Source organism: Pleurodeles waltl, chromosome 7 (assembly GCF_031143425.1).
Source record: "Pleurodeles waltl isolate 20211129_DDA chromosome 7, aPleWal1.hap1.20221129, whole genome shotgun sequence".
Lineage (NCBI taxonomy): Eukaryota > Metazoa > Chordata > Amphibia > Caudata > Salamandridae > Pleurodeles > Pleurodeles waltl.
This window is the reverse complement of record NC_090446.1, coordinates 981,324,857-981,340,262: the sequence shown is the minus strand read 5'-3', so window position 1 is coordinate 981,340,262 and position 15,406 is coordinate 981,324,857. Positions and strand designations below refer to the sequence as shown.

General features: G+C 40.6%; 1 protein-coding gene across 1 annotated transcript in view; it reads left to right on the top strand.

Annotated features, from left to right (window-relative positions):
• Positions 1-15,406, top strand: part of NPLOC4 (NPL4 homolog, ubiquitin recognition factor) — a 340,333-nt gene that overhangs the window by 147,482 nt on the left and 177,445 nt on the right. Inside the window, exon 9 of the mRNA XM_069199778.1 lies at positions 4,776-4,862. Within this exon, the coding sequence (XP_069055879.1) occupies positions 4,776-4,862 (87 nt within the window). The remainder of the gene's footprint in view (positions 1-4,775; positions 4,863-15,406) is intronic.

The following is a 15,406-nucleotide window of genomic DNA, read 5'->3' as shown; positions in this document are numbered from 1 at the left end:
ATAATAGTTGGTGTTCTGCTGTTGCTATTTTTTATGCACAATGGCTGTCCCTCCGCAACAAGGAGGAATGAAAGCGCTCCCATCAGCGTAGCTGTGTTGTGAACACATGATGCAGTATTTTGGAGCAACACTCCTGGAGCAATTGGCGTGTGACTGGTCCCTCTCATTCAGACCGGTTTTACATTGTGTGCAGCCCGTGTTTCGGTGCCTCTGGTGCTCTTTCGAACATGCACTGGAAGTTTGTCTTTCTACGCAGTGCTTGCTTTCATTGGACGCTGATCTGTTGATATTCTCGCTGAGGGCTCGTTACCAGACATGCGCGTTGAGGGTGCGTTTGCTACGGGAAGCTACTTATGGGTTGCCCTTCCAGGAGGATGTGGCTCTTAACTCATCATTAGGTACACCACGGAATTCCGCCTTGGCTGAGGCTCAGGCTATGGAACACGAATGCTCCATGGTCCTTCCTCGGCGAAGCTTTTAGAACTTAAACGCCTGCCGAAGTGGAAGATTTCCTGTCCTCCATTGCTCTGGAATCGATTGGAATTCTAAAAATAATTCTGTCTCTTGAAATTCGGTCCTTTCAATGCCACATGTTAACAGCTTTAAATTGTCCTTTTAACTTGTCATTATTGAAATTTTTATATATATATATATCTTAGGTTGAGTTTTAGTGGCTTTCATGTATATTTAGGCTTTGAACCACCTTCAGCCAACAAGGGGAGGGTGTTGTGTAGCCATTTTAGTTATAGCTCCATGTACGTTATTTTAACATACTAGGCCTGCCGCTGTGCACTTTAACATAGATATATTTTATTCGGCTTCGCTTTATTATTGTGACATTAGCCACTTTTACGGTCTTGTTTTATTTTCTCTTTATCTGACTGTTTTTGCCTAGGCCATCACTCTGTTCACAAACAAGACATTCTTGCTCACTCTGTGCTTCTTCCAAGGCTGCAGTAAGATAGGTTGCCGGTGAACGTGGTATAAGTTTAGTCTCTGACATTCATAGAAAATACACATCCTTATGTAGGGACATTTTCTCAGAACATTAGCTGTTTTATTATAAAAACACTTCCCTGTCCCTTGCACGTTAGAGGGAGATTCCAGCCAGAGAATCACAACTGTATGCTGATTGCCGAATGCTTTGCTACAGCTGTTTTGCAGACTTCAGGCCTTTGCTCATGTATGGGGGATGATGTCTTCCCAGGGGAACCTGAAAGGCAGAATTAGAGCTTAACACGCTGTACTCTATCATAGCCTAGGTAGGAATTAGTCTGTTGACTCTAGTGACAATATGGTAGCATTATTTTTATGTTTTACTCTCCTTGTCACAATTTAAAAAAAAATCATGCTGAATCATCCTGGTTATTGCAGTCCACGCCTTGCTATCTAAGATGCAGTTGCTTTATTAAAGCATTATTGAAATATATACCGCCTCTGTTTATCATTGTATATGTGAGACTAATGTAACTGAGAGAAACGGATAAGACCTGAGTGACCACGGCTTCCCTGAGTAACCAGTTATGTCATGCGCTCGGCTGCTCAATCGTCCCTTACCTTGGGTAGAGATGAAGCGCTGCTTGTTAGCCGGAGCAGAACCCAGATTGGAGCGACAAGTGTCACCTGTTGTGGGGTCAGACTCAGTCTCCCACACCGCAGGCGATTCTGCCACTCAAAATCCAGTAGTCTCATTAGAAGAATGAGAGCCTATGTGACAGTATTACATAAACAAGCAAGGGGGAAGGAACCAGGTCTTTATCTCTCTTTCAGGAGGATCAAGACCTTTGGAATTGGCTCACAGTCCACAATAAATCTCTAAAAGCTGAACATGTTTCAGGAGTGAACAATGCCCTAGCCGGGGACTCTCAGCAGATCCACAGACAATTTGCACGAGTGGGAACTGGATCAACTGGTATTAGACAGGATATTCTCACGCTTGGGCAAACCAGCATTGGACCTCTTTGCGACAGACAAGAACCCCAAATGCTGGTTCTACACCAGCTGATACCCAATCCCAGGGCCGTAGGGGAATGCCCTGTCTATGCAATTGTAATACGGCAGGTGAGATATTCGTGACATTTGTGACTGAGTAACCCCTCCGCCAGACTCTAAATCAGCACCACTATCTGGATCTGACAGATCTCCAAATATCCTCTTGTATCCAAGCTTCTGTTTTTAGTTAACCGAGTGATAAAGTAGTAAATGCCATTTACCATTGGATTCACTGAATTGCTACCACCTACAGTTCTATCATTTTGGGTTTAAACTAAAAAAGCAATATGTAACCTTTATCCTGTGTGGCCTAAATAAGGCTGTTCATATTCTGGATAGTAGTAATAATTATTTTCCTTCAGTTGTTCCCTGACTTCACAGTGGTGTTTGTAGTGTATTTAAAAAGAGCGTTAAACAAACCAAAGAGGGCTTTAGTGGAATGGTACAAAAATGGTTCTTTTTTCCTGTTGAACATACATGAACAAGACTTCCATGTCTACCTCTCCATCTCAGAGTGGAGTGTTACAATGCCTGTCTTTCTTGAAATCAAATATACCAAATAGGAGCATTACCATCCCCCAAAATGCAGTTAACACTATGCTTTAACTGAATGTGACTGACTCCTCAAGCATGGGTTCATGTCTCAGATCTAACCTTTCGAACAGATGTTTTTTACTCAAAGAAAAATCCTTTTATTCAGATGTAACTCCTTGAACCCTCTGGACGTTTTGACCACGCTTTTCACTAATGCAAAATCCATTGGCTTTGCTTTGTTCAAGCTATAGTTGGGTTGCATTTAGATGTAGGAAATTACATTTGGAGAGGCTAACCTAAAAATAAATCGATTTTCCCATAAAGAGCAGTTCTTGATTAACTTGTCAACTAATTCATCTTTATCCATTGATATCCGGATTGCCTTTGTTGTTTGATGCATAATTTGATGTTGTATAAATCAGTTGACTGTCACGATTGAAAGACAAACTCTCTAGGGCTATTCACAAACTGCACGTTATAGTACTACATTAGTACTACTAACCTACTACAAAATGATGTTAATATACCTTCACCTTTCCCTAATCAGGTGCAGAGATTCCTGTGCACGTCTGTGTAGTAGTAAAAATGGGAGTGATGGAAAGGAGTGGCTGGAAAATGGAAAATATTTACAATTAAAGGAAAGGAGCTGGTGGAGGAGTAAAGAGGGTTTTAGGAAGGGCTAGAGAGTGGTTAAAAGGGATACCCACCTACAAAAGAGTAGGCCCACTGCAGTTCACACATGGCCCTTCTATAATTAGTAGAGCCATAAAAGACCCAAAACAGCAATACATGCACTGCAGCTCAGAGCTGGAGTAAGTCCTGCACCACACATGGCCAACCATGGGTACTCCAACACCCTCCCTTGGAAAAAAAATGGGGTTATTGACTTAAAATAAAACCACATAGAAACAAATGTTAAATTACTGTATTTAAACTGTTACAAAATATAAATACATTTCAATGCATTTAAAAAGTGTTATTTTATTTGTAACTATTGTAATAACCTTTTTTATTTTAAAATGTAATGTAGCTTATTTTTGTATAACTTTTATATACATCAGTTTACATAATCGTTAATACAAATAAAAAATATGCTCTTTTTCTTACTTAGGTTTGATTTGTTTTTTATGTAAAGGTCAGAATACAATTTTTTGTTTTAATTTAATATATTCAATATAATTACATTTTTAGTTCTGAATTAAGTTGTTAATGCTGTAACATTTTTATATATATTGTTTGACAATAAACTAACATTAATATTTATATTAACAATTTTTTCTATTTTTTTTTTTTTTTAAGTTGAATAAACTTTTTGAATTTTCTTTCTATTTTGCCATATCGAGATCGCCTCCCTATCGTATACCTTACACCCAAGTGTGTAGAACATCAAATATGGTCGTGAAATCACTGCTGCTAGTAACTTTACGGCTGAATTTGACTTGTTTACTGTCTCTACCCCTTGTTTCTGGGGTTGTGGACATGTAAGTCAACACTTTTGAGTAACTTTACACTTGTAAATGGTGACCATCCAAAAGTACTAAAGTTACTCAAAAGTATCAAAGTAAATGTAGTAAATGTACATGTGTCGGTTTACCTTTGTAAATGGACCCCTCTGTATTTGGTGTCTCAGTACACCCAAAGCAAATCGTGCCTCTTTCTGAAAACTCACAGACCAAAATTTCTCACGCTGTCATCAGATTTTTGCTTGCTTTACCCTAAGAACCTGGAGTTCTTTCCTCGAGGAAATAAGCCTGTCTCCCATCTGAATCGTTTTCTACAAGACCAAAGATTTCTTTTTTCACCTATCTTCTGACTTCCACTCAACTCTTGCATCCCCAGGACAGGCAGAATACTGCTCCATCGTAAATGATTGCTTTAGGGAAGCACCAGGACCCTAAATCGGAATAGTCTGGTAGGTATTAGCTGTGCCAGCCAACTTGTTTGCTGGAGAAAATGGGTAGCATCAAGACAGAGGTGAATTTCTTTTAAAATAAAAAGTTTTTTTATTAGCTAGTGCATTATGTCATGTCCCTTTTTTTGTAGTATTTGCCACAGCTGTGTATTCTCATTGTGCCGTTAGTAACGTGTGTACTGTTCAAGAAAACATCCAAAAAACGAATACAAATACGATAGATTCATAACTAAGATGTAATCCTGTGCCTCTTGTGTCAAAGCTCTTGATTTTTTTAGTTTCATATTTTTCTCCACAGCCTACTGTACTTAAAAATAAAAAACATCTGTCATTCTAGATTGGAACACAAAACAGCCTTGAGCTCCTGGACGACCCAAGGGCCGTGATTGTAGATGAAATTGCCTTAAAGCTTGGACTACGAAAGGTAGTGTACCTATTCTGTTATATATATGTTTTTATTACACTTCTTTAACTTTGAAAAAGCATTGCTGATTAGTTGTTTCAGAATAGATGAACACTATTATCCAGCATTGATATTTTGATAGATTCAAATGTGTTATAAATTCCCTGTTGTGAGGCTATGAATCCTTGTTGCATAAATAGCAAACAGTTTAGTACTGATCATCCACCTCATTTGTTAGGTTCTCTTGTCAGCCACTGAATGGATGGTATTCAGTCTGTGCTTCCAGAAATCATGTCAGATTCTTCCACCACTGCAAGTGCAGTGAGGTAATCTTCTACTGTACCTCTGCTCACATGTATTTGAACAATAAGCTATAGTTAGTTTTTCATTGTTTTTGCCATTCAGTGTTTACTTTGTTAAGCATCAAATGCTCTTATTTGATATTTTTGTCAGGTCCTCAGACCGACTTCTTGTTACCTTTTTGGCGAACTGAACCATTCTTGGGATTCTAGCTTTGCTTCTATTAAAAGATCCACAGATGTGCTTGCTTCTGTTAAACACAACTGTTTCAGGTACAGCCCATACTGCAATGCTAAAAAGATGTTTTGTGGAGATCCTCATGTGTTTATTCATTGACTGCCTACATTGTCAACATTAAATAGAAGATTGTGATGTGTGCCAGATTTCTTTTCATGGAAGTTAAGTCACAGGAAAATATGACTGACATTTCTTGAATGAAGGTTGCTGCCAATCCTCCAGCAAAGGCTCGGGACAGAGAGTGCTTAAAAGAATCCATAAAAGATCAGTCACTTTAGTGCTGCTTAAGGCTTGTATATTTAAGGTACATAAAACACATTGTAGGGAAAGTAGTATTAATAAAAGATGAGAAGCTAAATGAAAACTGATAGCCTATTCCCAAACAGCCCCTCTGAATTTTGTGAAACCTCTTTATGAAAAGAAATCAGTGAAGACTGACTTTGCTAATCAGACTAAGGGCCTTATTACGAGGCTGGCGGTCCAAAGTAATTCCTGCCCGTCAGCCCAGTGGGAAAGTTGCATTAGGCCTAGTGGGCAGGCCACCACCTAGATGGCTGTATCCGCTCTATGGTTCTGGCGGTCGGTTCTCTAACCGCCACACTCGTAATCAGGCCTTCAGTCCCCTCTTAAATGCCAAAGTTTATTGCTAAAATACCAGAAGCTTTGATGCTGATGGATAGACCAGTGGTTCCCAATCTTTTGACTTCTGTGGACCCCCGCTTTATCATTACTGGAACCCGGGGGCCCCCACTGAATCATTATTGGAATCCAGGGACCCCCACTTAGTCATTACTGAAAGCTGGGAACCTAATATGTTAATATTATTTAATTTTCTAAGCAGTCGCGGACCCCCTGAGGAGCCTTTGCAGGCCCCCAGGGGTCCCTGGACCACAGGTTGGGAACCTCTGGGATAGATAGACCCTTCTGAATGCCGAAGCATACCCTTACGTTGATGTTGCAGCCTTTGACGTCACAAACAAACTCTTGGCAGACCACATCAAAAACTGTCATCTTCTCAACTTCAAAGCCAGACTTCTAGTACTCTGCTTTGTGGTACTTGTCTGTCCTTTAATCTTTAAAGGTTTCTGTACCCAAGATGCCATATTCTAGTATTGTGAATCTACTTTCAACAACTTAACATAAAACTTAAAGGACAACATAAAAAGAGGAATTGCAGTTAATTGAGATCCTTGATGTCATGTGATTCATTGGAGCCTGTCCTACTAGACAAGAGAAGAGCTAAGAGTGAAATATTTTTGATGATGCGATTTTCCAATATATGAATAGGAATATTGCTGCACATAAATGCTTTCTGTGCTTCCGCGCTGTACCTTAGAAGCAACTGCACATGCAACCAAAAATTCTGCAGCGCTCTACTAGCTCTTAGCACCTCTCCCCACTTCCCTACAGAGATAGTGGATGCTGAAGCAGCAGTGCTGCTTTCACATCCATTAAGTGAAGAGATATTACCAAATCATGTAGCTCTTGTTACAGGGCTTCAACCAGAGATGCTAACTAAAGACATAATCTATTCATCTAAAATTCATCCAAAATTCCCAGTTTGGCCAACTGCTAGACCTTCATGCCGTTTCACATCTCCCAAGGAAGATGACTTGTTCCCAGAGCCTGCTGGCTCAAATAATGAGCCAATGCCAAAGGAAGTCACAGGATACACAGTCTGATGACCAAAGCAATAATTAGAGGGACAAACCTGAATGATAAATATTCTTAAGTGCTGTATAAATTAATAGGAGAAGCTCCAAATAATCTCCATACCATTCCTTTAAAAGGTCCTGTAAGAGAAACAGACAGAGGCATGTGAGGGTGCTTTCTTCTGCTTCAGAATTAAAGATCGCTATTGTTTAGAAAATGTCAGCATCCTTCTATAGAAGTTGTGGGAGCAGAAACCTGCTCCCATCTGCAGGGCAATACATGTCTATGCCAAGAAGTATAAGTACTATTTTTATCTCTTCTTATTTCACTCAATGAAATGTAGCCCCTCATTGCAGGATTGCATTGCATTGATACTACTTTGTCCGCTGAGTATGGGCACACTATATAGGTTTTGTACTCCACTAATTTTCTTGATACATTGCCCACATCTTGTCTCATCAATATCATGCCCATCATCCTACATGTCATCTGGCTGTTGCTACATTGGTGGTAATGTCAGTCACTGAAATTGTTTTAATATTTTACTTTGACCTGTCCCTGTAGAGATATAGAAGTATGAGATTGATTGTGAGTAGTAGAACACTCCTCCTGTGATCCATTTTAGTTGTGTATCTTAGGAATGACGTATGAGCCTAGGGCTGTTCAAACATACTTTTCAAAATGCTTATAATTCTTTTGCTGCTTAAGAGCTTGAAATTTGTTTGACACTATTGATGGTTGCAGGCTGATGGGTTTCTGTGAAACAGTTGCTTTTTCAGCCAAACAGCTTGTTTTGGTGCTTTTTGCCACAGTATTTTGACTCGGTGCCTCAGTCCCGTTTTTGCCCCTTTATCGAGAGGAGCATCTGCTCCAAGAAATAAGTGTTTTGGGGGTGTTATAGTGCTGTCATGATTTTTTTGTAGAGGTCAAAGATATTGTATTTCTGTGAATCTCAGCAAACATTCTTTCATGCCTGACTCTGTTGCTGAGCTTAAGAGAGTTGTCTTTGACTTGGTTCCAGTCACAAGGCCACTGTGTAAAGTCCCCAGATGAACAGCTCTTTGTGTTAAGGTGTACATAGATTCAACTAGATACAAGCCTGATACCAAGAGACAATGTTATCCCCTAGTAATACAAAGATTGTGTAGATCTGAGACATTTCGAGCAAAACTTAAAAGGATGTTTTATCCATTGTCAACACTGCAAATAAGAAAGAAAGCCCTACATTTGGCAAATTTTTACGTCTGTGTTAGACCACATGTAACCAGAGAGATTCAAAGTCTGAACCTCTTTCTGTTGATGTAAAGTCTGGCATTTCCACTACTTTACCTGCAGTACAGAAGTGGTAGCAATTTGGGGCCTGGTGAGTTTCAAGTCCATGCCAAATGGACCCAGGAAACCCTCCCAGAAACTTTTTTCAAGAACAAAAGATGCTTTTAGAAGCACAGCCATTTAATTGCAGAACAGTGCAAAGTATGTACATTTAGAGTATATTCACATTGTAGATTTGTTCTTACTGGTGACCACCTTTTTCCTTCAGTAACCATACAAATGCAAAACGTACCTCCTCTACTGGCCAGATGTTAGTGTATACTCCTCTTGACGCTTTGCAGTGACACAACAGTGGTGATTGAAATGTGGTGAACCCAGCAGAAGATCCTCACAGTAAATGGTTGTTAGTCAACAAAACAAAAATACTTGTGCATCATTTCTCTGCAGTGGAGGGTAGTTACTCAGTCAATCCTGCTAATTATCCAAGAAACTGCAATGATCTAGACATGCCATATTTATCTAAAGAAACAGTGCTGTGCAAGATCTGTCTCGCTACCAAAGAAGTTCAGAGACAATAGAACTGGACGCTACTTGGAGCAGGGTCCACATTCTTATTAGACACTCACCAACTCAGACAAACAAATTAGCATATACTTTGAGTCTGGATGTTCAAGCTTGCCACTAATGTGAGATTTCAGTTTGCAACCGAAAATTACCTTACCTGTTTAGGTGCTCTTTTATTGCCAGATTGTATTCAAAATACTTGAATTAGGGCTCCAATTAAGGATTATGGAGGAAGCATTTTAGGTTAGCAGGTTCAGTACATTTTTTTTTTTTTACATATTTCATTCCTTTTCACCATTCCCTTAATTTATCAGTGCAGCAAATTCTTTAACCAACAACATATGGCCCAGGTGGGTCTTGAATCAGAACTCACAACAGATGGCTGTCTGGAACAGCATTAAAACTCTTTGTTAGGATCCATCATGTTTGAGTCTCATGTATGGCACCCTAAACCCTAAATGACAGTCACTTTCAGGTTCCAAAAGTGTGCTGCATTCTTGTGACTTGCCAGAAGAAGTCCTAAGAATTATAATCAACTGATTGTATTTCCATTGAATATTCCATGCACTTAGGAGCCCTGCCTTCAGGTCACTTGCATAAAAGTCTTTATACTTCCTGTTGCTACCAGATATTGATAGAAAATTTCAGAACATTCACTATTGTTTAAAACCCATTTTGAAAGTTTAACCGGGTTTGCCAGTCTTTAGTCTTCAATGTGCTAAACAGTATCCTCACCATAGACGATCACAATTTAGTCATAGTTAGTATATGCACCGCTTAAACAGTTACGTTAAATTAATGTACTGAATGTAAAGCCATTTTGATAGTCATCGTAACTGTCAAAAGGGCGAGTGAGATTCAGTGGTTTAATTGAGTCATTGCAGCCAGAAAGTTTTTCAAATACACAGTGGTTCTGGGGACTTGCCCAGAGTTCATAATTGCTCCAAAAGGCAGAATCAAATAGTCACATAAATTAGATGGAAACTTTTTCTCCATGAACCTACAACATCTGTAGTAAAAAGAAAATATGCGAAAAGATAGTTTAGATACTAAATGGACTGAAACAAATTTGCCACCAAATAGCAAAAAAAAAAAAAAAAAAAAACACTTTTACAAGTTACGGATGATTTTATTAGAGGCGTGGCATAGCAGCTGCAACCTGCCGCCCAACTAAATTTCTTCTAATTTCCAATGCTGAATTGTAGAAGCTGCCACACCGGTTTATGAAGCCTGGTTGTATATGAATGGATACGAGAGCAGGGACAGAGACAGGCTGGTGGTGGTCTTTCAATCAAGCCTCGCAATCAACCTTCCCAGGTGTAACCACTGATTAGTGGTTTTTTTCATACTATGGAAATCTCCGGAGGTTAATAGGATGCATAAAAAGTTATCTATAAATTTAATGGTCAGTCTGTGGATCTTTAATTGATTAACATTCCCCTACTTATCTTACTAGTTAGGTAAGTACTGATTAGACTAACATGCTGTTTGCTGTTGAAATTTCACAAATCCTTCAGGAATGAAACTTGAAGCCTGTTCACAGCAAAGGTTGTAAAATTAAGCGGAGGGGCTGCAGTAGTAGATGTTTATTATTTCCAAAACTTCCTGTGAATCTGCAGAAGATTCCAGTAGTGTAGAACTGCAATTACGAAATGTGTTGCTTTTGCTCTCAAAACATGTGCACATGAACTGTTCTGCAACAGTGCATATAGTTGGCGACAGTATATGTGAAGAGTTCCCTGTATTGTTAGAATGGGTACAGTATCTCAATGTAATCCTACCATTACTCTACAAAGTGACAGAAGTAAGTTTCTAGGCACTCAATACCATAGGTATCTAAGTTTCAAGTGAGGTCCTTTGCTCAGGCCGCCTCCTGCATCTCGCAGTTTGATACTAGATGCAGCAGCGTTTTTGTTGCAAATACCTAAACTTTAGTTCTGCCTTGGTAATGTTTATTGAAGTATCACCCACTGTGGTGATACTCTTTGTATTAGTGGATGTGTGTGCCTGTTTGAATACTTATGTGCTCTCACTCATAGAACACCTGTCAGTTGGCCATATTAGGACAATGTAATATTTTGTGACTCACTAGAAATATTGCCACTGACCAAGATATTTTCCTCCTTATCTTACAAGGGAGCTCATTTAGTGCTTTGTTTTTGCGGGAAAACAATTGTGTAGCAAAGGTTGAAAGCAAAGGTTGAACAAATAAGATGGAGTAGTCCAGGAAATCGATTGACAAGAAGCAGACCCAAACCCCCTACACAATCCCTTGCAACCTATGTACTTCCCAGCACACATGCTTTTCCAAAATGCACTAACACTTCACCTAAACCACCTCCTCAGATTTCCATAACACCCTTTTCAGTCCATCAAACAACATCAGGTTGAAGAATTGAAGCAGGAGAATATGGTGTACAGATAATTGGCTTTTGGAATATGCAGTGCTATCACAATCCAGTAATCCCAATATGAATCCTTTAAAATCTCGTGAAATTTTAATTTTATGCTCTTCTTTTAAGATAAATTGGTTTTGGCATGCTTTGCTCCTATGGTGAAATACCGCCATACTTAATAGCTGCCTCTATTTTTTTTCCAGACTGTGAAACCGTTCTCCAAGTTTTTATTTTTTTATTTCTTTTTATTTCATACCGAGGTTGTTTTATTCACCTGCTTCCTTTACCTTGCAGCGGTAATTGTAAATTATCCAGCGAGAGATCCTCTACAGATTCATACATTTATAATTTTGCCTGCCTACCTAGCTAGTTTAAAAAAAAACATTATTTGTCCATTATTTAACTATTTTCAATTTGTATGTGCCTTTTGCATTGCCTCAAAGCAATGGAGGGAATACAAGAGGGTTTCAATAGTGAGAGGGACCATCAAAGCATAAATAAATAAAAATAGAGAGCAGAGTGGTAATCGACTGGCAGGGAGGAATGGTTAATTGGCTGCTACTGGTAAAAAGAATAGATGTTAGAGAGGCTATATTTTCTTCAGAGGAAACCGGGCAGCCAAAAGGCTACACAATGAGATATTGGTGCAAGAGAATCGTTCTTCAGTTTCCTCCTAAACTGGAGGAAAGATGAGCCAGCTAGATCCGTGCAGGGATGGCAAATTAAGTTCCATGTTAAAAGGCTCTCCTCTCACCTTCTCTGTCCTACACTTTTCGGTTGTCAAGTTTGACATTGTCACTCATCCAGGTGGTGCAAGATTCTGTGGTGTTGTTGCCCTTGCTGAGCATGTCAAATGTTGTGCTTGAGTTTACCACTTCATAGTTTTACAAAAACTGGAGAAAAAAATTGCCTGCACTGGTTAAATGATTTCTTTGTTAAAAGGACTTGCCTTGGCTCAAAGAGCGTAACACCAAATGAATTGTTTTATATCATTCAGAAGTGGACCTTTGAATACCACGTTATTTTTTCCCATCATGTTTTGATTCTGTATTCTTCATTATACTTTTAGGGTCGAGCCTGCGAGTGCATGAGCTAGCTCATGTGTCGTGCTTGTGAGACTCTTTGTGTACAATAAAGGGCTTGGAGCCCACCTGTGGCTTCCATTTGTTGGCTTGCATGGCACTCTTCTTTACAGCCTTGTAATTTGCCACTGCAGGACAAGCATTATTTCTTGTGCTCTCTGTGAAGCAGGGACGAAGCATTGATTGATTCAACTTAAGCAGTGCCCGTCCGCTGCTCCATACGTGATTGACATACTATTTTATTATTTTTTACTTCTAGGGCCCGGCAAACAGAAGGCTTGTGACTGGCAAAAACATGCCCAGTAGGACAAACAAAATTTGCCAAGTTGACTTTTCTCACTTTGAACTCCTGTTTTATTTTGTTTTTGCTTGTGGGCACTGCTCTCAAAAGATGACGATTATCTTTTAAATAATGCAAAGCGACTTTGTTTCTTCATTACGCGTAGTTTCTGACATGAGGCTTTAACACATCATCATACAGTACACCCCAATCCACCCCACTACATTCCACCCCACCTTACCCCAGACCAATCGACCCTACTCCAGTCCAAATCACTCATCTCAGTCCAATCCAGCCCACACTACTGCAGTCCTCCCAACCCACCCAATCTAGCCTGACCAACTCCAATTCACCCCACTATCATCCAAAACAATCTGACCCACTCCAGTCCACAACAAACTGCCCTACTCCAGTCCACAACAAACTGCCCTACTCCAGTCCACAACAATCTGCCCTACTCCAGTCCACAACAATCTGCCCCACTCCAGTCCAAAACAGTTAAGGCCCATCTGCATTCTGCCTCCCTCCAATTCAAAACAATCTGTCCCACTTAAGTCCACCGCATGCCAATTCAATTCACCCCACACCAGTCCGATCCACCTCAACTCAATGCATTCCACCATAGTCCAATCTGCCCCACTCCAACCCACACCAATCGAGTCCACCCCACTTCGTTCTATACCACCCCAGCCCACCCCATCCCAGTTCAGTCTACCGCACACCAATCCACCCAGCCTACCCCACTCCAATCCAGTCCACCCCACTCCAATCCACCCCATCCCAATTAATTCCACCCCACTTCAATCCAATCCCGCCACCCTACCACACTCTAATCCACCCCAATCCAATCCCCCAAATCCAGTCCAGTCCATCCCACTTCAGCCAACAACACCCATTCCAATCCACCCCACCCTATTTCAGTCCACCCCACTCCAACCGACACTCTCTGTCCGAATCCACCCCATCCCAGCTCAGTACACCCCACTTCAATCATCCATCCCACTCTAATCATCCATCCCACTCTAATCATCCATCCCACTCTAATCATCCATCCCACTCCAATCCATTCAGGTCAAGGTTCCTGATGCTGCCAGTAGAAGGTTTTCTGGCATTGTTATCTAGGACTCTAGCATCACCTCCATTAAAGAAAAACATTTCTCTAAAAATGAAGAGGTGTGTAGTGCTACTTTGTCTCTTATCCTTGTTTCCCCTTTCCTCCCAAATACCCCTACCCAATGCGGAGAGTTTCATTTCTACCAATGCAGAGAATTCTAGTAATGTTGAGTGGAACTTTTCTTGACCACAATGCCAGTGTTGGCGTATCCCGCCATTCGACTCAATATAATTTGCAATTTGATGAATAAGGAAACTAGACTGTAGAGATTTAAAAATAATAGTATGACCCAGAAGTAAGTTCATTTTTAAATTATTGCACTCCTCTCAGCTCTGAGTTGTCATATCCCCATGATTCACAGTATGTGTGACCACCTAAACATTGCTTTCCCTGTGAACACTTCTACTCAATAATGTCTGCTGTCCTAGAGAGAAAATGTAAATTGCTGGGAAAGGAGGCTTTTCCATAAGGAAGCCTGCTACGTACCTGCTCTTTCTCATGGAAACCTGGTTAAACCAGACCTAAAGGATTGTTAGATGGGGCCATCAGCACAAGCCCAGAGGTAAAATAGCCATCATATTCAAAGATACCATCAGTTGCACCACCTTCACGGACACTCCCACCAGCTACATGGGACACCTTACGTTCAAAATATGCATCTCATCGAACACCTCCCTGGGTGGAACCCTCGTATACAGATCACCAGGACCTCAGGCCAATTTTACTAGTGATGTCGCAGACTTCATTGCCCTCCCTCATCAAACACCAGCACCTTGAGCCTCCTAGGAAACCTTAATTTTCACCTACAAGACTGCACCAACCCGAAACCCTGCAGCCCTTCTCGAAAACCTTGTAAATCCATGGTCTCACCCAGAAGGTTACTGAACCCACGAGCACTACTGGACACCTATTGGACCTGATTTTCTCCTCAGTCAGCCACATTAGTCACACAGGATGCAGAGGGGGATATTCAGATGGCTCTCTAACAGGTTCAGACAGAAGAGACATAGGTCAGTATACAAAATGTATAAGTTTTTTGTTATTCAACGACCTTATTTCCAGATCTATTTAGTGAGGTTCTGGCAAATGTTTATAATCTATATGTGTGAAATAAATGTAAATTCCTCAGAAGAGTTCCTTCACTCTTCTAATGGCTTTGGAGGTTAACTCGTTCTCCAGGTTTCCTCTCTTTTCAGCCTTTTCTCGTCATTCGCCGCGCAGACCGTTGGGAAAACAAAAGAGGTCCTGAAATCCTGACTTTTAATCTTATAATAATACTCTTCACCGGTCACCAGTAGTCCTCTAAATTATGGATGTGAGTTCCACTTCTTAGTTTTATGCTAATATGGCTTCTATGCTGTTTTTGTGCTCCCTATCCAAACTACACCCAACATTAAAGCAGGTGAGCCCAATGACACAACAAACAACCGCGTGTCATCACCACTTTTTTTAAAACTGCAAATCACCACTTGCCTGGTGCCACGGTCCTTGTTTGAAGCCACAGCCATAGGTACCTCAGTACCTCTATCCCTGGGGCTGCTGTGTCTGAACGTGAGGTCTCTGTCCTCCTTGGTGGAGTCAGCTGACGTCGGCATTTCTCTTTTGGTGACGGCTTCTTTCTCACCCTCCATTTGCCTCATCGGACTGCTGGTCCTGCTCTGTGTACC